At 41.6% G+C, this 26,067-nt stretch overlaps 2 protein-coding genes across 5 annotated transcripts in view; both read left to right on the top strand.

Moving 5' to 3' along the window:
• The first annotated feature begins 894 nt into the window (after positions 1 to 894).
• Positions 895 to 13,522, top strand: coq8b (coenzyme Q8B). 3 transcript variants are annotated; one of them, XM_046074715.1, is made up of 17 exons: positions 984 to 1,010; positions 1,238 to 1,338; positions 1,535 to 1,716; positions 1,797 to 1,950; positions 2,521 to 2,726; positions 3,196 to 3,262; positions 3,835 to 3,909; positions 4,333 to 4,452; positions 4,574 to 4,659; positions 4,919 to 5,059; positions 5,143 to 5,224; positions 5,859 to 5,952; positions 6,574 to 6,715; positions 9,502 to 9,609; positions 9,738 to 9,803; positions 10,066 to 10,152; positions 12,615 to 13,522. In XM_046074715.1, the coding sequence occupies exons 3-17, from the start codon at positions 1,537 to 1,539 to the stop codon at positions 12,918 to 12,920; spliced, it is 1,914 nt and encodes a 637-aa protein (XP_045930671.1). In that variant the 5' UTR covers positions 984 to 1,010; positions 1,238 to 1,338; positions 1,535 to 1,536; the 3' UTR covers positions 12,921 to 13,522. The 3 variants fall into 3 exon arrangements, with proteins under 3 accessions (XP_045930670.1, XP_045930672.1, XP_045930671.1); XM_046074714.1 differs by lacking the exon at positions 1,238 to 1,338 and having other exon boundaries at positions 895 to 1,010; XM_046074716.1 differs by lacking the exon at positions 1,238 to 1,338 and having other exon boundaries at positions 895 to 1,010; positions 1,800 to 1,950.
• A 2,637-nt stretch (positions 13,523 to 16,159) lies between these two features.
• Positions 16,160 to 26,067, top strand: part of numbl (NUMB like endocytic adaptor protein) — a 55,918-nt gene continuing 46,010 nt past the window's right edge. For both annotated transcript variants that reach the window (XM_046074511.1, XM_046074512.1), the window contains exon 1: positions 16,160 to 16,477. The gene's annotated coding sequence lies outside the window, so the exon portion shown is untranslated. The remainder of the gene's footprint in view (positions 16,478 to 26,067) is intronic.

Raw genomic sequence — 26,067 nt, forward strand, 5'->3', positions numbered from 1 at the left:
TTATCAGTTTTCTGTGGAATCATATTGTGATTGTATGACGATGTTATGTGATCATTCTAGAAATGTCTGTTTGTTGTCCAAATTGATTATGTCAAATAAAGTGTAATTAAAACATAATTAGTTGCCACCTTTTGTTTTTACACTTTACAATTTGGTATCAAGTCATTGACTATTCTTTCAATATGAGGAAGAGAAGATATGCTGGGATTTGACAATTAATTATTGTCAATTGTTCTGAGTGCATTACTGACAACTGTAGTGAAATCACAACTGTGCAATAATTAGGTTTTGTTTAACAGTAATTAAAAAGTCTATCAATGAAGAAGTATTTTTACAAGTTTCTTCTGCATAACACTCCTGATTGGGATCTGCAGCTTCACCACAAGTGTCCCCTAATCTATTATTAATTAAATTAAGAAATCATAAATTGTAATGTGAGACAATCTAGCTTATATAATGTATCAAAACATTATGCCTTCCAGGTCTCCACTGAGCACTTGCTCAATACCAGTCAGTACATACTGGAAAAACATGTGTCCATCTTTATTTGCAATCATTTTTTTTTTCCTTCACAGATGCTGCAGATTTTCATTAAGTAAAGTCTACACCTTAAAGCAGAGGCAAGACATCTGTACAGTAGTTGTCCTGTTTGGTAACTGTACCTTCCTGCACGTGCATGTGGGCATCCTTTAACGACCACACCCACTTAACTCTCATTGCACGTTGTTCCATTGAAAGCCCGCCTTATAATGACTGTAATTGGACCAGTAGTCCTGCTTTAGACGTCCATCATCTAGTGTTCTGCACTGCTGTTTGTTAAAGAAATACACTCCTCCCCCAATGGCCTCTGGCTTCCGCCTACTTCTTAAAAATCGGTATGTGGTTGGAGGCCGCTTAAGTCAGTCAAATTTGAACTTCCGGGTATTGAATCGAGCAAAACACACAAGTTATCAAACCGAGGGTGTTGGACAGTCATAGAGAAAACCCTGGACAACGCAGCTCTAGAAAAAGTAAGTCATTTAATTTGTTTACAGCAAATGTGTCTATCGTTAACGTATATGTTAATATGGAAGAATAAACCTTTGGTATAATAAATGTTTGGGTGTAGAGCTAGAGTCAGAAGCTGCTGACGTGACACAACATGGTTAAGACTAACTATGATACAGGAGCTAGCTAATGAGCTAGTGAAGTAGCCGAGAATGTGTAAATGTTCATTCTGTAAATTTGTATCTACAAGACTGCAGGTCACTGTGCTGTAGGCAACACGTGTCGGTGACATATGCATATGCCATGAAACATGGGCAGCTAATCGCACCCAAGGTCAACCCATCTAGCAGGGTGAAATTTTTTTTACATTTTGTCCCAAGAGTCTTTATATTTATATATATATATATATATTACTATATATTTCACTTTGTATTGATTCTTGGTTAAAGGGTGTGGTGGGTGCGTCATGTACTGTGTGTATTTTCCTTTACTGTTAACTCTTACCATCTAACTTGACCCACTCCTCTCTCCACCTGTCTGTGTGAAGTGATGCTATCAGAAGTCCTGCAGGTGCTGCGTGGGGCAGGTAAGGTGGGGTCTGCCCTGGTCACCACCCAGGGAGAACATCTCCGATTAATGGCCTGCAACTCCTCCATGGGAGCAGGGGTCAAAGCTGCTCAGGATGTGGTGGAGGGACTGATGGGCACCTTTATGGGCGGCAGCAGTGCGGTAAGGAATCCATTTAAATGCAGCCCAGGTTATATGTACATATAGTAATTATTTGGTTAATTTGCCTGTCCAACTCGCAGCAGTCAATAAAGGAGGAAGTGTTTCCGGATGCGGAGGGTTGGGAGAATATGGACCCTAATGAAGCAGCCAAATGGGCCATGGGGTCAGAGTTCCCAACTGATGAGCCGGAGCAAAGCGAGACAGAAGCTGGATCTGCAGCAGAGATACCAACAGGTATTGTTAAAACCAGCATGTTAATATGTACAGGAGGTGACATACATATAGTATGTGGCACTTAAAAGAGAGTTTTTGTACAAGGATTTTAATGTCACCCCCTTTCCAGTGTTGCAGTAATTGTAAAGATTGTTGATTGTTGAAAATTCTGTGAAGTTTTACCTTAATAAATGCTCCCAGAACAGGCAGTTATTTGAAGACAAGCCAAGTACAGTATACAAATATAGTATTAAGTAAAAAATATTATTATTATTATTATTATTATTATTATTATTATAATTTTTAGAAACCATCTTCTGGCCTTAGAAAAGAAAGTGAATCATGGACATCTGATAGCATGGATACAATGTGAATGCATCCTTATTGTATTGTATGTATTTGCCATTTTGCCTTTGAATATTCAAGTGCTTAAAAGCTGTGGCGTTTTTCTAAATTTTTGTTCTTTCTCATGCATGAACAGGCCAGCCACACAGGCCAATATAATGAGACTTCAAAACAGTTGCATAACGGTCCACTCATGTTCACGTCATGTATTCAATAAAACATTGCCCTCCCCTCTACCTAACGTAGGAGTTCCTCCACCCCCCGGGGTAGCCCCTGCAGGAGCGGGCTGGCCGGGACAGAGCGCTCGCTTTCTCCACACGACCCACTGTCTCCACAGGTACTTCTGCCAGACCAGGTCTGTTCACAACACGGTGGTGACCAGACTCACACCAGAGGACATCAAGAAAGCCAGGGAGGCCAAGCAGGCTCTGGTCAAACCTGTCAGACAGAAGGTTGGTTGAAGGTCTTGATCTGCAGACTTACTCGATTTAAGAAGCAATATGCCTTCTTGCATCTTTGAAGCTGTTTATACCTGTGAAGCTCACCGGAGTGAATTATTGAGTTTTTATTCTATATTTTTTTTAGTGTCTTTAACTTTATGGGTTATTTAATGAGCAGGCTGGTGCCGAAAGAGACTTGTGATGAGTAGGTGGTCATTATATTCCTTTACATTCACACATTTTATCTTGCCATATGAGTATTTGTTCAGATAGAGGAAGGGGGTGACTTGGGTAGAAGCAATATGCTGAAATTGCTTGAAATTAGTTGTCACAGACTCTTATCGACCAAACATATTAGTTTTATATATTTTTTATCAAGGCCAGATAAAGTAGCATAAATCAAATGTTAATCAGCAACAATCAAAAACAGCTTTGATTTCAAGTATGTAATGTATTTTGTTACTGGTACGTCTTCCCTCAGCTGAGTGACCGTGCCAGAGAGAGGAAGGTGCCATCCACAAGAATCAGCAGACTGGTTAATTTTGGAGGTAAGAACAATATAATTTTCATGAGTTTTCCATTACAGTGCATATCATATCTGGCAATACACATTGTTCATACACTATTGTCCAGTGGGGAATTCTTCTCCGCTCTAGATTGTCCCATGGCTTCAAGCACAGCAGAAGAAATAAGACGTGTACAATAAAATGTCTACTGTATGAAACACAGTTTACAGTTCACTGGAAATACAGAGCATAGAGGACAGCAATTACACACATTAGCTATAAAACCAAATGTTCAGACTTCCCTTGACAGTCATCAGGGGACAGATCTTCAAAACAATGTGTTATTCTTATTATACCAACACTGACAACACAGTGTACATTCAAACAATCATAAGGTGAGGCGAATATAACTCTGTTAAATATGTATGTACATGTATAATCTTAATTTTTTAATGTTAATTAATTGTCAGAATTAAAAAAAAACCTCTAGAATATTTTGCTAAATATACCACAGATGAAATATAATTTAACTCCTCAACTAGCGGCATCAGCTGCATCAAATTAACGCTTCTCTTCAATTTAAAATCACTTATGTGTCTGTCTTCCTGCTGCAGGACTGGCAGTAGGACTTGGAGTTGGTGCCATTGCAGAAATTGCAAAACAGTCATTTGGAGGCAAACAAAAAGGAGGTAAAAAATACTCTCTTTTCGCTTCTTCCCTCCTGTTGTCTCCTCCCACACTGTAAAACAGGTTTTGGTCAAGCTCACACTTGGCAGATCCAGCAGACAGATGGGCAGCTGGTCAGCCCTGGAGAAGTTTTTCACGTGTCAGCACCTGCCAGGCACTGGACAGGCATTAAATCCAACTTGTTAACAAAAACTTAAATAGAGGCTTTCATATGTGTTAAATGAGCAGTGTTTAATGATGTACCACTGCCCCAATTTTAACAGGCTGTCTACTGTTGGCTAGTAAGAGCTGGAGCTTAACTATTGACATCCAGCAGTTTAAAGATAACTGCTGAGACAAGTTGCTCTTGTTTATGTTTTTGTACTTCTACTGTGTGTGTGTGTGTGTGTGTGTGTGTGTGTGTGTGCGCGCTGTCTGTTTTGTAGACATGAGTGCTCTGTTAGACTCTCCTCTCATGTCAGAGGCCAATGCTGAGAGAATAGTCAACACACTGTGCAAGGTCCGTGGGGCTGCATTGAAGATAGGACAGATGCTCAGCATTCAAGGTACACACTTAAGCAACGGCATCACTACAAAATAGTGTTCAGATGTCCTCGCAATTGCAGAGGATCTCTGCGGAGTGAATGTTTTTTTTTTTTCTGACAACTTCTCTTTTTTTTTCTTCAGACAACTCCTTCATCAACCCCCAGCTACAGAAGATCTTTGAGAGAGTCCGGCAGAGCGCAGACTTCATGCCGGCCTGGCAGATGACTGTAAGCATGGACTGACCCTCCTTGGTTATCTAGTGTTCTAGGAGTAAATGTGTCTAAAAGTGTCAAAAACCCCAAAGGAAAGTGCTGCAGTGTGTTTATGACAAGATGAACACACAAAAGATCATTTATCCAAGTCTGTTTGAATTAGCCTAGCAGGTCACAGGTGCAGCTTGATGTATGTAGAGTTTAACGCTCAGATCCATGTTTTTAAGGCTTGCCTTAAACTATAAAAAAAAATTTTGTGGGTCTTATCGTGTAGAAAGCTCTCGAGAAGGAACTGGGGTCAGGCTGGCGAGAGAAGCTATCATCCTTTGAAGATAAACCGTTCGCTGCAGCTTCCATCGGCCAGGTGCATCATGGGGTGTTGAAAGATGGTAGAGAAATCGCCATGAAGATCCAGGTATTCATACTCTGTCTCCCTCGCAACCTCTTGTCTTTCTCTGTCTGCACTAATCTCGTCTCTTATTCTTGCATTCCTCCTAGTACCCTGGAGTGGCAGAGAGCATCCACAGTGACATAAACAACCTGATGTCAGTTCTGAAAATGAGCCTGGTCCTGCCAGAAGGTAACACCTACATCTGCATTTGTTTTAGTTTTAGTTATTTCTTTTTCTACTCAAGACTTTCAATGTTCAATGAAAAACTCCTGATACACACAGTAATTATCTAGCTATCTATAAATAATAATAATCTTGATATACAACCCTGTGTTGTAAAATGATAAATAAATCTACCTTGCAGGTTGAAGGGTATATTCATTACTTCATGCCAGCTGTTGTAATCCCCCCTTCATTATACTGATGCTTCTCCCATTGATTTGTTTCGATCTGTTTCATTCCAGCATTGTCACTATTACAGTTTACACCATGGGGTGGTGCTGTAGTTGCAGGTCAGAACTAGGTGATGCTACTGTTACTGATGGACAATGAGGACATCTGCATCATTTATAGAGATGTTTCCTTGTTATGCTCAACCCTACACGTTTTTCGTCAAAAACATTAAACTATTGATCATAACTAGTGATTACACAGTTGTATTTGGTATCTTATGATGTAGACCATTACAGTCCCACATACACCATGAGAATTGTTTTCATGCCTTGCTCATTTGCAGAAACTATGTTGTTGTGTTTAAAGAATACAGTCTGTATGTTTTCTTTAGGTTTCCCTGCTGAGTTTTGCACTGTTTATTTTTCCCCAGGTCTGTTTGCTGACAGCAGCTTAGAGGTTCTTCAGAGGGAGCTGGCATGGGAGTGTGACTATAAGAGGGAGGCCGAGTGTGCCAAAAAGTTCAGGTAGGTTTATGCGGCATAAAGAACCATAAAGACTCCTACAGTGAAGCCCACTTGTGAGCCGCTACTGACCATTTAACTTCACAGAATATTAACCATTGCAGGTCATCTTTGAAGTTTCAGGATGATTACTCTATAATTAGATAGATAGATTCACTAAATGTTTGCTGCTGCTACAACACTGAATACATTTTGCACAGACTGTATACAGCTCTACTTTGATTTTGATTCCTTTTGATATTTTGGGTACTGATACAAATTCAAAGCTTTGTACTTTGTACTATAGATTTTTGTATTGTTTTTATATATTTATGTAGTTTTTAGAGGTATTCTACTATAATATAACTGCAACTACTATACTAACTATATTATTATTAAATATAATGAGTATTGTCATAATTACAATTTTGGAGACAGGCTGGATTTCTAGTTAGTAGATTTAGTTTCTGGTCAGACATTATATTAAGTCATTTAGTCACTGTTAACTATTTCTATGTACATGATTTCACATATATTTGACTTATTCAGCAAATACACAAACCATTCCTCATGAAAGGGTCATCTTTATTGTTGTTGTTGTTGTTGTTGCTGTTGTTTTCCTGACCATTTGTGTCTGGCCTCCAGGTCCCTGCTGGAGGGAGATGAGTTTTTCCAAGTCCCTGAGGTGATCGATGAGCTGTCAGGCCGCACAGTGCTGGCAATGGAGCTGGTACAGGGAGTCCCACTAGACCGCTGTGTAGACCTGGACCAGGAGACCAGGAACCAGGTACGGGTCGACTCAACAGGCACATGGATCCCATTTGCCATGTAATATCCTCAGTGGTGCACTGGAGACAGGGAGAGTCAGTAAATGTGGTTAATTCTCTGGGCATTTGAGGTATTTCAGAAGCTTTTACAAATTATACTATGTGTTCTTGATCAGGCGACATTATCAAATATTATTATTGTATTAGGTGGTACTGCTCAATTTAGTTTTCTCTTCACCAAAGCTAAATCACACCAGGGAACCAGGAATGGAAAAAAACAGTTTCAAGTAATCAAAGTGCTGGAATCTATCAATTTATGGAAAGTGGAAAAACAGGTCATGGGATTTAACCTTAGACTATATAAAATTCAAAAAATATATAAAAAGAAAAAAGAAAAAAAGGGCCTTGGTGAGAACGCTGCGTAGTTCATGCATGCACTATATGGCTGAAAGATCTAGCCCTTCACAGTCTGTACCTCTAACTATAGGAACCAATTAGGTGCTGAAACCCATATGACAAGTAGACGGAATAGATTGCATCGCTCTGTTCCTCCACCCTGGGCTTTTGTTGAAATTTTATGTATTGTATCTCTGTGTTGGTAAAAGGAAGCATAATGTAGATCACTTTGATTTGTAACATACATGGCATATTGCCGTAATGTGCCAAGTGCAGAATTGAGCAGGATTGTGAAAAGGACAGTAGCAGTGAAAATAAGACTGTGGGTCACTGCAAGAAATATGCATTTAACAGGATCCTTGGAGTTCCTTTTCTTCTATTACCATGGCAGAACTTATGGAAATTATGTTGAAGATGAAGCCTTCCTCTAGCTCTCTTGATCTGATTCCTGCAAAGTTTTTAATAGAAGTTTTGGATTATATTAGCCCACACCTGCTTTTAATTTTTAACAGCTCATTATCTACTGGCTGTGTCCCGGTCTACTTCGTGTACAACCTGTCTTAAAGAAACCTAGCCTTGACCCCAACATCCTTGATAACTACCGCCCAATCTCTAAACTGGCTTTTCTTTCAAAAACCCTTGAAAAGATAGTTTCTAAGCAACTCCTTGTTGTAATGGAAAATAATTGTATCTTTGAAAAGTTCCAGTCTGGCTTCCGTAAACATCACAGTACTGAGACAGCACTCTTTAAAGTTACTAATGACCTCCGAACGAACGCTGATGCGGGCAAATGTTCAATACTGGTTCTACTGGATTTAAGTGCGGCCTTTGACACCATTGATCATGGCATCATGTTAAACAGACTGAGGAACTGGGTGGGGGTATCTGGTACTGCTCTGAACTGGTTTGCCTCATAATTATCCAATAGGAAGTTTTGTGTCTCTATAAATAATTTTAAATCTTCTTTCTCTACCACCAGCTACGGTGTGCCTCAATCCTTGGACCTAATTTGTTTTCTATATATATGCTTGCTCTGGGTGATATCATATGCAGGCATGGTATCTCCTTCCATTGTTATGCGGATGATACACAGTATACTGTGTATACCTGTACAGCCCACCGACCTTAGTATGCTGAGTTCATTACAGGACTGCCTTACCGACATAAAACATTGGATGTCAAATAATTTCCTACAACTTAACTCCAATAAAACAGAAATCCTGGTTATAGGTCCCCAACATCTCTGCAATCAAATTCTGCTCTCTTTTGGCTACCTGCTACAACACATGAAGCCTGTTGCAAGAAATCTTGGCGTGCTATTCGAGTTATTTTAGTTAAGTTATGCTTTAAGCATCATGTTTCTAAACTGGTCCAGTCCAGCTTTTACCACCTTAGAAATATCGCAAAAATAAGGTCTATTTTATATGTTACAGATGCAGAAACTGTTATACATGCTTTTATCTCCTCACGCATTGATTATTGCAGCAGCCTCTTCACTTGCCTTAATCAGAAAACCCTAAATAGATTACAGACCGTACAGAACTCAGCTGCTCGGCTCCTAACTAGGACAAGAAAATATCATATCACCCCTGTTTTAGCATCATTGCACTGGCTCCCTGTTTGTTTTAGGATTGATTTTAAGATTGTACTCATTACTTTTAAGGCTATTCATGGCTTGGCTCCTGATTATATTTTAGATATTTTAACTCTGTATGAGCCCTCCTGTGGCCTAAGATCTTCTGGCAAGGGCCTCTTGTCTGTTCCTGGAGCCAGACTAAGAACAAAAGGTGACCGAGCATTTGCTGTCAGGGCCCCGAGGCACTGGAACGACTTGCCTGAGGAAATTAGCCTGGCAGGGTCGGCTTCTTCTTTCAAATCTCTTTTAAAAACGTACTTTTACCGGAAAGCATATCCAGATTTTATCTGAGCTGCCACTCGTTTTACTATTCCTGTCCTACCGTTCTTATCACTTTGTTTGCTTGTCTTATCTTCCTTAACTCCTACTGAACATATTTGTTGTACTTTATTGTGATCCTTGTTGTTATATTCTGTATTTTATCCTCCTGGATCTTTTACCCACGTAGTTATTTGTTTTTGTATTTTATGTGTGATTGTTGTGAAGGACTTTGTACTTTGTTTGATAAGTGCTATATAAATAAAGCTTATTATTATTAACAGTTGAGATGTATGCATGTAGAGCATGACCTAAAGAAAAGCAGCTTCTTTAGATGTGGTGATTGTGTGGCGGTACACTGTAACAGAGTACCATGAGAAAGCCAGACAGAAAAGAATAAGATGTAAGAAATAGATTTTATTTACCAGACCATAACAAGAGCTATAGCATGAAAATATCGCATTCATAATTATAACAGCGTGGCAGTAAACACAGAACCTCTCCTCCTCTCTCCAGATTTCTTTCAACATCCTCCAGTTGTGTCTCCGGGAGTTGTTTGAGTTCAGGTTCATGCAGACAGATCCAAACTGGGCCAACTTTTTCTATAACTCTGACACCAACAAGGTGAGGGGAGTCTGCTAGTAAATGAATTATCTAACACAGAAAGGGATGTCATGCTGACCAAAATATTTAATTGTAGCCAATAAATTATCATATGCAGCAGATGCATAACAATTTGATCTTGTCTGTAGGTCATTCTGTTGGACTTTGGAGCGTGCAGAAGCTACCCAGAATCATTCACAGATGACTACATACAGGTATGATGAATCTAAAATTATAAGAAACCCACCAGTGCGCCACACAATATGATTTATGCAACAAGATTTCTGTGAATAATTAAGCACTCGAGTCTTTGGCTAGATTTTTTGAGGAACAAAGATCATACTACACATTTACATAAACGTCGTGCATGCCAACTTGCAGCTACTTCAATCTGCCGGTGCGTTTAGGTGGAGCATTTTAAATAGACCTGATTACCAAAGTGTGTGTGTGTGTGTGTGTGTGTGTGTGTGTGTTCAGGTGGTGCACGCGGCTTCCGTGGGTGATCGAGCCACTGTTCTTTCCAAATCGAAGGACCTGAAATTCCTGACAGGCTTCGAGGCCAAGGTAAAGTATTTTTGTCTCTGCTGCTGTGCTCATTTATTTTTGATTTGGTTTATCCTCCTCTGTCTCTTCAGTCTTCTCCATTTATTTATATCTCTTCCAAACTGCTGTCTCCTCCCTGTGTTTGATGCACTTTCCCTGCAGTCACAGTGGCTGGTCCTCCTTCTCTTAAAACACTTTTTTGTATCTTTGCCACAGACTCCTGTTTTCAGCCCTGTCTGCCATATAGAAAAATTTCTCAGAATTCATAAATGGAATTTGGTGGACACAAGTGGGTGCGGATGAAGGGACAACTGATATGTAAAACTAATTGAAAGTGATTCAGCGATTATAACTTAAGTAATAAGTTGTTGCACAGCTATTGTACTGTGTGCTGTAGTGTCATGTAGTGAGAGTGTTGAGTGTTTTGCTTATACATAAAATCTTTATCCTAATATTATATAAAATGTGATTATGGAGAGAGGAAAAAAGACAAAAAAGGGAAGAAACCCTTTTGTTACATATAAAAAGAAATGGAGTTGGAGATATAAACATGTGTATACAGTCCCCTCTCAAAAGTATTGGAATGGTAAGGTAAATTCCTTTTGTTTTTGTTGTTATCTGAAGACATTTGGGTTTAAGATCAAAAGATGAGTATGAGACAAGATGTGTTAAACAACTCAGGACATATCACCCATTTTTCAAGTGAGCAAGACTGTTGGAACATGTGACTGACAGATGTTTCTTGTTGCCCAGGTGTTGCCTTTTAGGTTGATTGTCCAAACATTAAATAGCTCTGCATGACTAGTCTAAGTTTTCATCCTTGGTTCAAACCTATAAAGACTGCATTTCCTGTTAAAGAGGATAAACCAATATGAAGTCCAGAGAGCTGTCTATGGGAGAAAAGCAAGCCACTGTCAAGCTGAGAAAAGAAGGAAAATCGACCAGAGCCATTGGACAAACATCGGGCAAAGCAAGCACAACAATTTAGAATGTCCTGAAAAAGAAAGAAACTACTGGTGTGCTGAGCAACAGACGTCCAACAGGTTGGCCAAGGAAAACAACAGTAGTTGATGACAGAAATATCGTGAGAGCTGTGAAGAAAACCCCCTAAACATCAGTAAGTGACATCAGCAACGACCTCCACAGTGCAGGGTGAAGGGATCACAATCCACTGTTGGAAGAAGACTCAGAGAGCAGAAATATAGAGGCCGCACCACAAGATGCAAACCACTCATCAGCAGGAAGAATCAGAAGGCCAGATTGAAATTTGCAAAGAAGTACAGAGATGAGCTGCAAAAGTTGTGGAACACAATCTTATGGACTGATGAGACCAAGATTAATCTCTAGCAAAGTGATGGAAAGGCCAAAGTGTGGAGAAAGAAAGGAACTGCTTATGTTCCGAAGCATACAAGCTCATCTGTGAAGCGTGGTGGAGGTAATGTCATGGCTTGGGCGTGCAAGGCTGCTTCTGGAACAGGCTCATTAATATTTATTGATGATGGAACTGATGATGGTCGCAGCAGAATGAATTCAGAAGTGGACAGAAACATTTTGTCTGCCAATTTACGGAGAAATGCATTGAAACTAATGGGGAGGAAGTTTATCATTCAGCAGGACAATGAGCCAAAGCACACTGCCAACAAAACAAAGGACTTCATCGGGGGGAAAAAGTGGAAGGTTTTAGACTGGCCAAGTCAATCACCTGACCTTAACCCAACAGAGCTGCATTTCACCTCCTTAAGAGGAGACTGAAGGGAGAAACACCCCGAAACAAACAAGAACTGAAAGAAGCTGCGGTAAAAGCCTGGAATAGCATCACAAATGAAGATTGCAACAGTTTGGTGATGTCGATGGGTCGCAGGCTTGAGGCAGTGACTGCAAGCAAGGGTTATGCCAGCAAATATTAAATGTTATTTATTTTAAGACTATTTGTTCCATTACTTTTGCTCACCTAAGAATGCTGTGGTCTAATACAAATGGTGATATGTCCTGAGTTGTTTAACACATCTAGATGTGAATACCAGGAAATGAGAGGTGAAATTCTGAACTCTTGTCTTGACTCATCTTTTGATCTTAATGTCTTCAGTGAACAACAAAAACAAAGGAATTTGCCTTACCGTTCCAATAATTTTGGAGGGGACTGTATATGTCATGGCGATGATGCAGTGGAGACCTGGGTTCAACTCATACTGGAACACTCTCTGAGCAAGATACTTAACCTCTAGTTGCTGACATATATAGCAGTTGTAAGTCGCTAGCTTAAAAAGCTGACGCTAGTAAGTTGCTGGCGTGAGCAAAAATGAGTAAACGTAAATCCTGAGGTGTACACACTCAATAAGTCTGTTTGTGTGGGCATATAGTGTACAGTTCTATCTGACACAGATATCGCCTTCCATATTGAAATCTTAGTTCAGTTGATTATTATGTACACACAAAAGACTTGCACACTGGTACCTATTTAAAACGTCTGTGCTCCCTACCAGGCCTTTGAGGATGCCCATGTGGAGGCGGTGATGATCCTCGGTGAAGCCTTTGCGTCTGCGGAGCCCTTTGACTTCGGGACCCAGAGCACCACCCAGCGCATCCAGAGCCTCATCCCTATCATGCTACGCCACCGCCTCACCCCTCCGCCTGAGGAGACATACTCCCTTCACCGCAAGATGGCCGGCTCCTTCCTCATTTGCTCCAAACTGAATGCACGTATATCGTGCAGGGACATGTTCCTGAACGTGTACAACACCTACAACCAGAGGAGGCAGGCGGAGCATGCAGCACAGGCCAGTGCTTAGACGCTCAGGGACAAGGTTGTTAAATATAAATAAATATGTCTAGGACTTTTTCAGAGTTGGCTGCAAAGTAAAGGGACAGAAAGGATGTGGTCTTTAATCTTGAAGTGGAGACACTGGATGAGACTTGCCTAAGACTTTACACCATGCCAATATGTAACCGACTATGGAAACGTGCTCTAATGAGGACCATGAATGTGCTTGCCTTTCTCTGCCTGTCTCCTTTCAGTGCTTCACTGACATCAGTGTGAGGGTGTAATGATGTGGGGATCCCACCCCAACATGTCACTCGAGGCTCAACTAAGCTCTCACTCTCATGTACAGACAAACATAAATACTTAATAACGTGCTAAAGCCCAAATGGTTATGTTACTGATTCAGTGTATATGTTAATTAAAGAGAGGATTATTTAATTCATTTTTAGTGTTTGTTGGTGTGTGTTTGACCATGTTGGCCCAATGGTTACATCTCTCGTCACTGCAAATGCACTACACAGTGCTGCGGTACACTTAAGCAAGCTTTGTGTGCAGTTTATCAAAAGGCAAGATGTACTGTATATTTCCTTTGTGCTCGCCTGGCTAAAAACGAATAAATTCTGACTCCTACTCACTGTGACAACAAGGTCCACCATATTTCCAAGAGAATGGGTTTCTTCTGTCTTAAAGGACACACAATAAGCCCTGCATTGCCTAGCTGATGCAGCCAAGTGCTCTCTTTTGTTAGGAGGACTTTGTATCCTGCCTGATGAATTGGCAAATAAAGCTTTCTTCTAAATGTGATGACTGGCAGACCTAGATGAGCAGATTATCAGAGGAATTAGTGAAGACAGTCTAATGGGATCCCAGTGAGTAATGGCCTTGCATTATAAAGTATATTTGACGCTATAATGTGTTATACTGTCAGTGCTTTTTGATATTTTGAACACTTATATATGACAGATATGTGAAATGTAACATACAAGGCAGTGTGCTGTGCATTGTTTATTTTGTTGGTTTTTTTTATGACTGGCAGGAGTCAAGAAGAGGCTGTAAGCTGTGGATGTCCTTCACTCTATTGATCTTTCAGTTTTAGACCTCTTTGGGAAATGTTATTGACTTGGGGGCTGCGTTTGACCTCATTTTTCACCTACACTGTTCTTGTATCGATCATGATGCAATAATGCTGGCTCACAAAATATAAAACTTGAGCTAATGGTGGCATTGATGGGTCTGTTTTTTCAGAAACTATTTCTGTTTCAAGGCAGTGCTGTCTGTTGTGTCTTCAATCAAGCCATTACAGCACTACAGGATTGTCTGCAGGCTGCTCACAAAGGTTATTGTTCACACCGGGTGAAGTAATATGTGAGGCTTTCACTGACGTTGTAAAAACCTGATAGAGAAAGATGCAGTTTTTAACTGTATGAACATTAGTACTTGCTGTTAGTGTGCCTCCATTGAGCTTTGTTACATCCTGCACAGTACAGCTGTTGCTACGGTGAGGCTGGCTCCAAGACACTACATCAAAATCACAGTTTATTTTTCGGAGTTTTGGGAATCGGCCACAGTTAATAACTGCAGCACATGGTGAGAAGAAAAGGCACATTCTTCTCTTGTAGTTTCCTGCACGGAAAGTTGGAGCGTTTCTCTGCGTGTAAGAAGCAGCTGGCTTCAGTTTATTGGAGGAGAACGGGCTCTTTTTGGCCTCAGTCTCAGACTTTTCATTAGTGCTAACACTGGACTGGTGTGGGGTGATTTCTACCAGGACCACTTCATTTACCAAGTTAAAACATGCCACACGCTAGGAGACACATTCTGAGGGTTAATTTTCTAATTACTTAATGTTGGCACAATGAAAAATCTGTGAAGGTCTGCCGGGGACAACACTGAACATTAAGGGACAGTGGCGGTCTCTCTGTCCAGTACGCTTGTGCTGTTTATGTCTTATAGGCTAAACTGGCTATAATATGTTGGAACTTTACTGCTAGTTTTCTGTCTTCAGCTATTATTATTCCCTAGAGATAATAACCATATTATGTTTGCTTGTTTTTCATTTCTATTTTATTTTATAACTTTTAAGCTCATAGTATCACTATAATATTTATCAGGAGGGCTGTAGCTACCATTGTTGACACTGATTCCATTTCCATACTAATTCCAATATATATTTTTTAGACTCAGTATCATTAAAGATCCCCAATCATGTTATAAGGCTAAAAAATATTCTGCTTTGAAGAATACTTTGTGTCTAATTGTTTTTCCACAAAAAAAGCTCATTTGTTGCATTTTTGTAGAAACCTATCTACTCTTTCTCATAGAAAAATCCCAAATTTATGAATATAAATATATTTTTCATTTCTAAAGCTGAACTGGTGGAATCAAGATGACTCCTGCTTCACTCATCCTCAGTGTTGGTGGAGACTTCAAGTTTCCACATCGTGCTTGCATACTCAATGCTGATTGGCCTCCAGTCTAGTTTTGATGTCACAGAATCCTGCTGGTACGTCCACTTGCTGAACTGAGATTTAAGGTGAGCACAGAGGAACTTTCCTTCGTCAGCGGATGAATGTAAAAACAACCTTCTAGTGTCAAACTCTGCAAATACATAATTTTGATGTTCAAACATCCAAGTTACGCAACAAAAAGACAGATGTGGACTTTGAATTTAACTAGTTCACAGTGTGTAAAAGATTTTGAAACAAAATCTTTTAATCGAAATGCCTGTGGTCTTCATGTTGGGAAATACAATTTAGCAGTGAATATTAGTTAACTGAATAAATAACATATGAACAATTCAAGTAATAATATTACTCCTAAAGGTAAAGTGGTTTTAAGGCTGGACGCTGACTCGATAGCCTACTGAAAGATAAAGAGCTTGGTGTTATTAGTGTATTTACCTATATTTCCAGCTCACTGTAATGGCCTGGGGACATGAGTTCTAGTCTACAATGGCAACCTGCAAAGCATCTGACCTGAAAGCAACCTTGAGCAAGGCAGCTGCTCCCTACCCACACTACCTGGTGCTGTTCAGCCTGAAGCCTCAACCACTTTCTACAAGCAAAATGACAATCTCCGTACAGGGATGATTGGAGTAACTCCAAAATCGCTGCAGCTAAGATGCCGCACGGTGGCGCAGTGGAGCAACTGAAACAGAACCCAGCTTTTTTTCCTCCTCTTTTCATTTCTGGAAAACATCAATGGGGAGAGTAGATTTGCATGTCCGGCCGCCTGTGCCAATGGGCGCTCTGGGAAGGCTGGGTTAGCGGGTGGAGCCGGGGGAAGCAGCTCAGTTAGTGCACAGTCAACAACCAAAGCATCCGATATTACTACAGATACACCCATTTCACCGACATTTCTCTTGAATCGCTGTTGTACACCTTTTTATTTTGTGTATGTATGCGTGCGTGTGTGTGTGCGCAGCGGCCAGGTTTATTTGCGGCTCCACATCGCCTCCACGCATCGCTTTTTCACTGTGCGGATAAGGAAGATTTTGTGAAATTACCAATTTGCACATTAGTCTGGTGCCCGGGGTCCTGGATTTACACAGAGGAGGAGCGGGGAGCCGATCATCCGTCGTTCTCTTGGGTGAGTTCACCGGATTCCCGTCCAATCTGGCATCCCTGTTCACTGACACTCTCAGGGTTATCTGGAGACCCGGCAATGTTTTTATAGCTAACGTTAATGAATGAGTCGACAACCAAGAAGTGCACGATCCACTCAAAGCCCTTACTGAGCCCTTGCTTTCTGAGTTACGTGATGTTTGAATACAAGTACAACGTTTTCAGGAAATGGACCTCGCCAGTGGGCCCATATGTGTGAAATGAATGAAATGTGGCAGCTCCAGCCTTTGATAGCGGTTTACATCCCTAATCCACAACGAGAGAGAAACAAGTAGCTTGTATTTCTTAGTAGGACTCTGATGAGCTCTTACACAAAACTACCGGCACACAGATAGTCTCAATACAAGGATTATCTTACCCTATAGGAATAGCCTACTGATGCCACATTAATTTCAAAAGCTGTAACTTCTATTGAAATAGCCTATTATGATTATATGAGACACCGATCGATTGTCAGGATTTTCAGGTTATTGCGTCATTATTGGCGTGGGAATGAGATAATGTGACATTGAGCTGTAAAGAGTCACGTATCCTAACGTGGGTTGTTTGGGGTCATTATTGGCACATAGGTTTGCGGTGTTTGTCGGTATTTTTTCTCCGGGACAGCATGGCCACTGAAACACGCGCCCTGAGTTTGAATATGTAACACCACACTTCGACCTGTCCGCAGGACTCTATCCATCTCTCTCCATTGCGCCATGCTGTGTGTGTTAATTGTGCATGTCTTTTGGCTTTGGTTGCATCATTCTCAAACTTCTTCAGGCCTTGTTCTTTGTTGGGGAAAAAGTGCTGCAGCTTACTGGGAAAGTCATAGAACAGGAGGAGGGGAAAAGTGTGGCTTTCAAATGACTAGAGACCACAGCTATAATGGACACTCAGTTACACACTTGGCACGTCTTCCTATATAGGCCCAGTAAGAGCATGCCGCTCCATTGTTTGTGGAGCTCCATCTGCTCCATGACATGGCATTCCTCAGACAGCCAGTCATGCTGTTAGGGGGTGGTCTACCCTGACCCTACCCTGAGAGAGAGAGAGAGAGCGAGAGAGAGAGGGAGTCACATGGGGTATTAACAGAGTAGGTGCAGGACTCAGGGTGTCTCAGCCCACAAAGGCTAGACCACCTGCATAGACAGCTCCTGGGTCAGACTGGAGGACTAGGTTTGCACCAGGACTGGGTTTAGTGCAGCACTAAATGTGGCCTGAGACTTGACCTAGAGTTAGGGATAGAGGAAAGGCCATGTTCTGTCTGGAGCTGGAGCTATAGGTTGGCTAAATTTGGTTGGGACCATGAGCTGGATTAGTCTAGCTTTAGGCTATGGCTGGGGCTAGAGGGGACTAGATTTGGTCTGAAGCTGGTGCTCAATGAAGGGTAGTTTTGGTCTAAAGCTAAGACTAAATAGCCCAGAGAAAGGTTAGGTTTGGTCTGGAGTTGGGGCCTGTGAAAAGGCTATGTTTAGTTAAAACCTGGGGCTATAGAAGAAGGCTAGATTTGGTTTAAAGCTAGAGGAAGGTAAGATTTGAAAGTATTTTGAAACCAAGGGGCTGCTGGATGGGCTCTGATGTAGCTAATCACTGTTGCAGTCATCACAACTAAAACATAACTGCACCAGCCCCATCCACACAGCACTACACACACACACACACACACACACACACACACACACACACACACACACACACACACACACACACACACACACACACTCTCTATTTCCCCTCTTCCACTGCTCTGATTGCTGCATTAGGACTTGGCTGTCTTTTGTTGTCCATACACACATGCGCCCACGCGCACACACACACTAGGGGGAGGGTTAGCGCAGCTGAGACCACAATACAACAGGGATCAAAGGTCATCCAGCTGGCCAATCAGCGTGCCGTCTGGTGGTGGAGGAGGGCGTAGCCCCCCTTTGTGCTGGTCAGGGTGGGTCTGCTAAACAAGCGGCTCCACTTCCAGCCCCGGCCCTGCTACTGCCGGCAGCCACACTGTGCTTCCTCAGGGCCAGTCACACCAGCCTCTGGACACTTTAATAGACTGCAGGTCCGAGGCTGGTCCAGTTTAGAGGAAGTCCTCTGTTGGTTTAGGACTGAATTTCTGGTTTGTAATCAGCTGCTTCTTGAAAATTTAAATTGCTGAGCCTTCACGAAGAAAGTGTATAAGCACAAGAAGGTATGATTTAAACCAAAGAATATGTATACTGCTGCACTGAGGTATATTTTCTTAGATGACTACTCTGTCGCAAGTTGGCTGATAGAGTTTAGAGGATGCACAGTGTTCCATTGGTACTCTGCTTGTATTCACTGTGCAGTTGTAACGTGTGTGGGGGTGTTAGTGAATGAAACTAAACCCTACAACTAAAACCTTAAATTGTCTACAGAATTCTATTTTTGGTGGTGGGGATTAATTAAAGAAAAAGAATACGATAATGAGATTTGAAGTATTTAAAAGATGGTGATGAGAGGAAGGATGGAAAAAGGAGAGTGGTAGCAAGAGGAAGTGCTTTGAGAGACCGAGCAGGGAGCTGAAAGGGAGCGAGAAAGCAGGGGAACAGTTAAAGAGAGAGTGACAATGTAAAAGAACAAGAGAGAGACGGGCTGAACAGAAGGGAGAGCGAAAAGTGGGAATTGGTCAACAAGGACGCTGGAAACCATTTGTTTCCCGGTCACTGTTTTTAGTTTGTGGCAGAAACTCCTCTCCTCATTGGATGTGATCAAGTCAGTCTGCACAGAACCTGCGACACAGAAGATGTACTTGTCTTCTAACATTTATGTCCATGTCATCCTCACTTTGTCTTTCTCTCTCACACACACACACACACACACACACACACACTTCCAACTCTACTGTCTGATGCTTAAGTGCCTTCAGTATGTGCTGAGTGGAGTTATCTGATTTCTACAGGCTAGTTAAATGCAACCACTCCTTTCCCTCATACGGTTCCATTACTGCACACAATAATGGCATGCTCACAGTGCATCGGCCTATTGTTTGGTCTATATGTCTGTTTGTGTGCTCTTATTGCTGTGCATTAAATTGAGCTGCATTGATAAATGATTGGAGCAGTGGATTTGAATGCCTGTCTAGTGGACGCTCATGTGTGAACGCAGCGATTTGTGTTTTTCCCGGTGTGTTTGACCATGTGTGTGTGTGTATGTGTTTTTCTGGCGATCAGCAGTTTATTTCTTTGCATCAGTGGCTTTTTTCTCTGCAGATAACAAGGAAAGTGGAAATGGGTCTTTCTCAGCAGCCACAACTCCGACTGGAGCACTCATCGCAACTAATAAATGTCACTTTGAGTTGCAAGGGTTGCATTTTTGGTCTCGTTTGTCTCTTGATTTATTTTTTGGTGATGACCTATTTCAGCCTATTTAGCTGCTGAAGCTCAGATGCAACTGCTCGATGAAGGATGTGCAATGCAAAAAACCCTAAAATGCTTAAAAAAGGAAACAAGCCTCTGAAATGCCACGTCTCTCCCTCAGGGTTGGATTTGATCTATATCCTTTTCCAGGCTTTTAGCAACTGCTTTGCTTGCTGCCTGTCGATTGTTTTCACATGGTTTGTCCCAAATTACACCTAGCACCTACCATGAACATCCAACACAGAGAGCTTTTAACCCAATACCTCCCTCTGCAGTGTGAACATACTTGTGTGCTGGTTTTGCACAGTCTCTACAAGAAGTGTTGACTGCCTACAGAGGAGGCTTAACACAGTCTCAGTGTGAGAGTCATGGCAGAATAACCAAAGAATTAATCATCTCTTCCCTCAATTACTTCACTGGTAAAATTTGAAAAGGAAAACATGGACTAAAGTGGATTTGGGGTTTAAGGAATAGATGATGCTTATTGCTTATAGCTTTCTTGCTGACAGGTACATGAGAAGATCCATACCAATCTCACATCTGTAAGCTAAATAGCTTAGCTTAGCAAAAAGAAGCAGTGGGAAACCGCTAGCCGGGCTCTGTCAAAAGGTAATAAAAAAATCTGCATACCACTAATTAACACGTCATATCTCATTTGTTTAGTCTGTCCAAAAGTGTAAAACTGACCTGTTGCTCTTCCCCCTGGTTTCAGTCTTTTCCCATCCTACTGCTGCATTCACGTCATATGGGATGGATGGGAGAGATAGGAGAGACTCCCATGTTATCGACTTGCAGGTGTTTGCGTCATCAATACAGAGATGGCAAACTACTGTGCATTAACAATATAACACCATCACATGTAAAAAAACAACAAAAAACTTGGAATTAATAAGAAATCATGTTTGCTTAATCAGGATTCTCCATTTGATCTATACGTGGAGGTAAATGAGCCCAGATGGCCTGTCTGCACTGTTATGCATCAGAGGAACACTGCACTGGCATTGCTAGATTCTAATCTTGTGTTATTTACCGTACCTACAGCCCACCTACAATGCACTGCACCCTTCTTTTATAATTCGAGTTCCTGTACAGTGCGTGTTCAGCTGAGCTTTGGTCTCGCAGCGTGGAGACAACCCCTATTTAAAATGACACTGGCTCCTCTACTGCACTATTTCAGAGTGACGCCAAGGGAGAGAGATTGTTAGCGACAGACAGAACCCAAGTTAAATCTTCCAGAGTACAGAGGGGTCTATTCACTGGGCTATGTGAAGGGCTGAGGGGGTGAGAGAGGGGGGGAAGAGAGAGAGTGAGTGAGGTGGGGGTGGAGGAGCGGGGTGACAACACTTAAAGCGTTTTCTTTTGTTTTTTTTTACAGTTGACGGCATGCATCTGTGTGGTGTGTACATTGTGTAGCTCCACAAGCCTGTCTGAAACAGTCAGGGACCCAGAGACAGAGTGAAGGGTGACCAGAGGACAGCTGATAGCTGTTTTCTGCTGATGGAAGAAACACATAGGAATCAAGCTCTATATGCACGTGTGTGTGTGTGTGTGTGTGTGTGTGTGTGTGTGTGTGTTTGAGGGAGAAAGAGAGAGACAGAGGGAGCAAGTTTCAGTTTATTTTGGAAAGCAGCAACAAGTTACCTCTGGCATAAATAAACGCGGTCACCGGAGAAAACATGTACATGTATGCACTTTTGTTTTGATGCACACGTACTGCTGTATGGGTCTGTTCGCATGTACCGTGTAAGTAAATGTATGACTGCTTACGCACTGATGTGCATGTGACAAAACATGACAAGGGCGGACAAAACAAAGGTCACAGAACATGACTGTAGATCCAATCAGAAAAGTCTACACAGAGTAAGGGAGTAACACAGAAAGGGGGCGATAGTTCTGGTGTTATTTTACATAGAGGTTTAGCTAAATACTTATTAAATGTATATGTTATTTAAGCAGTTATCATTAAAGCTAGACTGAGAAATCATCCAGACTGATAAATCAAGCAACTTTAGCTTGCTGCAGATATAGCAACATAACTTCTGAGGCAGTTTATCAGACTTTTCGAAGCTCCCTCTTGAGCCACATAAGGCTTTAAACTACTTTTTTCATAATGCCGTAGTACTGCCCAAGAGCTGTTAACAAACTCTGATGTGTAGCTCAATGCCCAATAAAATTGATAGTTTGATTTTTATCGATGCTTACTGTATATGGCAGCTACTGATCAGCTGCTGTTCAAGAACTATAAATCTTGGTGATAAGGAGTTACTAAGTAAATATTATTAGGCAGTAAAAACAAAGAGGAAGGAACATTAGTACTCTTGATGTGTTATTGCAACAGTGTGTTATAACCGTTTTATTAATGCAGTCATTTTGTAGTGATGTTTAGATCAGATGGAATCCCCTTTGTATTGCTCCCTTTAGCACTTCTTAGCTGGTCTTTGGTCACTACAGTAAATCATTTTATTTCATCACGACCACGAGTCAGGTGTTTGTGTTTGTGGCCTTAATGTGATTGTGTAGTTTGTGTCTTTATGATTCTGAGCAAAGATGAAGCCCCACTGCCAGAGGAAAAAAAACATTTCGTTATCGTTTTTTTGGTTCATGAGTCTGACAGGTTCCTTTTTGCAAGGTAATCTCAATAGGAAAGGAATGGCTTTTGTAAGCGGCGCGTGTTATTTTTGGTGTGGACAAGTTTGTGGCTCACCTCCTGGTTCATTATGCTTGTAAATGTGTAAATGTGCCAGCGAGGCGTTTGGTTTATAAAACTGTTTACCAGTGCTATGACTCATGGTTGCTATGGCAAGGAGCTCTGACAGCAGCGCAGCTGAGCATCTGACTCCACATGACTGTCCTCCCTTCCTCTCTCTCTCTCCTCCATCAGTCTGTCGCTCTTGGTTTCTGCCTCTTCTAGTTTCTTGCTAGCTTTATATTTTTCCATCAATATTTCTTCACTGTGCTGCTGTCTTTGTGTTTACTTTACTTTTTCTGGCCAGAATCGCAGGTGTCTCCAACTTTCATTTGTCTGTTCCTTCACTCCTCCTTGTTTCACTGTGCCTTTTTTTCCCCCCCTTCTACTTCTCCTCCCGTCCCCCCGGTTTAGTTCTGCAACACTGAACGACCTTTTAATACACCTCCATATAGATTTTCTTATCCCACTATCACCCTTCAGTACTCTTGTCTTTTCTCCTGCTCTCCTTTCAGTCCCATCCTTCTGCCTGTCTTTCTTTGGTGGCCAGCTGCGAGCCAGATGTGGCCCACTCTCTCCCAGCTGTTGGCATCATGATCATGAAGAAGAGAGATGGAAATGATCCCTCATGAGGCATTGTCATCTTCACAATGCACATGAGAAGGATTAAAATATCAGAGATAAGGAAGTTAAAAAACAAACAAAAAAAAAAAACACAACCTAGTACAGGAATTTTACAGTAAGATCCTGCCATACGGGATTAAATTTATAGTACCACAGACACACTGTAAATCCCTATAGGGACATTATAGTGATACCACAGAAGATAAAAATGCCATTAATATAGACAGACAGACAGACAGACTTTACGCTAAGTCACTATTATGACATTAGAGAGTACCTACTATCATCATTGCAGAGATGCACAGGAATATGCAACTACCCAGCAAGAGAATATGACAATGTTTTCAGTAAAATCAACACTGTGGCTTTGTTCACACTGCAGGCCTTAATGCCCAATATCCATTTATTGCCTAGATCTGTTTTTTTTGATTGACTGTTCACTGTTGTGGAAATTGTATATTGCTGGTGAGGGATTAAGCAATTTTCTGCCATTACATTCACATTTTTTTCAACGGTGGCCTGAAAGTGACCCGAATGCGCAAAATAATACGACGTCACACTCAGCACGCTGTCATATGGAAGTACTCATGGAGGCTACAGAGGTTTAACGTCTACGGTTTTATTTTTAAGTTTATTCAGGTGGGAGAGAGGCTTTTTTGTGGAGCTTTTTCATTTCACCGTGGCTCCTGCTACCAAATAATTGTGACAGCAGTTGCTGTCAGTGACGTCAGAGTCACGGCATGGATTCTGATCTGACTGTCTGGACTGAGGTCACATTTCCAAAAATCCGACCTGTATCTGTATCCACATATGAATGTGGCCCAAATCCGAACAGGAAAAGATCAGATTCACACACACATATGTGACTTGGGATGTTATAAAAGACTCACATATGAGCAAACAAAAAAAAATCTGATTTGGGTCACTTTGGCCTGCAGTCTGAACACGGCCTTTGATGAGGTAGATTTGTTGAGTTTGAGGTATAAGGAGGACCATGACAAAGCAAACAAGACAGAAAACCACAGGCTGGATTGTGGGCAGGGACACCTTTCAGAAACTTTAAAGCAATGCTTGGAGAAACGTTTCACCACACAGCCTGTGTAGTTCGCTATTTTGGGAACATTGTTGTTGATCGATACCACTACCATGTCTGTCTACTGAAATACGAAGTAACAGCCAGCAGGTGGTTAGCTTAGCTGGTAACAGGAGGAAAGAGCTAGCCTGGCTCTATCCAAAGGTTGGAAAAAAAGTGCCTACCAGCACCTCTAAAGCTCAGTTTAATCCTTAAACAAAAAGTGTAATACAGGCAAGTTGTTAACAACTTGCTCTTTCCCCCGCTTTTTTGTGCTAAGCTGACGTCTATTACTTCAAGAAGTGTCTAAGAATTTTTACTTTTTGGCAGAAAGTAGCTTCTAACAAGCACACGTATCAGATTTACATGTCGCTCTCTTTGACCTTTGAGCAGACAAAACATCTCCTCCTTCATGGGTCTCATAATCCTGGACATCCCGTATGATCACCACAAGCTGTTCAGTTTGTAAAAGAGTGTTCATATGCCTAACATTATGTGGAATAAGCTAGTACATATTGTCATCTACAGAGTCTTTTGTTTTTCAAAGAATTAAATGAAACGTAAAATAGTGAACTGATAACAGCATTTTAACAAGCAAGAAATCTGGACAATGAATCCATGGGAATCCAAATCATCCAAACTGGCTTTCACACGACAGCAGCTATTAGCTGGGGCAGAGGGCAGGAGGCCAAGAGGAAAGAGGTGAGGAGCTATTGTAGGTGCTGGAGAGATACACAGAGCAGAAGGAGAGATGAAAAGAGGGACGATGGTGGAGGCAGAGGTGTCTTGTTTCGCAGGCGCAGGCGAGCTGCAGCAAAATGCCACGGCCGCGATGACAAAAAACCATGGACAAGTGTTAGCATTTAGAGTGAATTGTTCCTGTTGTGACAGCTTAGAGGTGGTGAGGCAGATATTTTGTGAAAAGGGCAATTGAAAGCAACATTTTGACAGATTGTAGGTTGTTACACCAGAACCATATTGTAGTATATACAGCTGTTAGGCAGTGTCTGACCTGCAGACCTTTTCTCCACACTGTGCTCTTGTCCTCCCCCATTTGTTTTAAATAATTCTCCCTGCGTTTTTTCCAGTTTCCTCTCAGACCTCAGTTGTTAAACGCTCCCTCCCTCTTTTCTGTTCTGTTCTTTATCTTTCTCAGTCCTCCCTCTTTCCTCTCAAAACATAAATTTCTTCATCTATCTCACTTTCCTCCCTACTCTCTGTCTGCCTCTCGGTCAGGGGAAGTGGCAGTCGCTGCCTGCTGGCTCCCAGAGGAACAGACCTGCCTTTGTCTGTCTGCACTGTAGGAAGATGAGTAGCCGGTCCACCCAGTAAGCCCAGAAAGCCCAGTAGGGATTCAGGGTTTTTCTGTGGTGAGCCAGCCACCCAGAACGCCTGTAAATCAGCCTGCCACTCAAGCCAGGGCCTTCCCAGACTGTATAGCTAGCTGGCTAGTAAGTCACGTATTATGTTAGGCACTATTGAGAACAATGGATGGGAAAGCACGTTGGAGACGGAGACAGACATACTGCAGACCTTGGTTAAATGTTTTACAAGCAAAACCAAAAAATGCAATGACTTTGAAACCTCGCTGCACTGTTCTCTTTAGATTACTGTTAAGGTTCATGATACTTCCTTAGTTTCACTGAAATAAGTCAGTAGTCTGCTTCTCCTTTGGCAATGTGTAGATTAGGCACTCCATATCAACTAAGTAAATAAACTTAAGAGAGATAACAGAAATGTATAAGAAGGCACAGAGAAGTCATGAAACAACACCTTTGGCGACATGCTTGCATGTTATGTCTGTACCAGCTCATCTG

This window comes from Micropterus dolomieu, linkage group LG17 (assembly GCF_021292245.1).
Source record: "Micropterus dolomieu isolate WLL.071019.BEF.003 ecotype Adirondacks linkage group LG17, ASM2129224v1, whole genome shotgun sequence".
Taxonomy (NCBI): Eukaryota; Metazoa; Chordata; class Actinopteri; order Centrarchiformes; family Centrarchidae; genus Micropterus; species Micropterus dolomieu.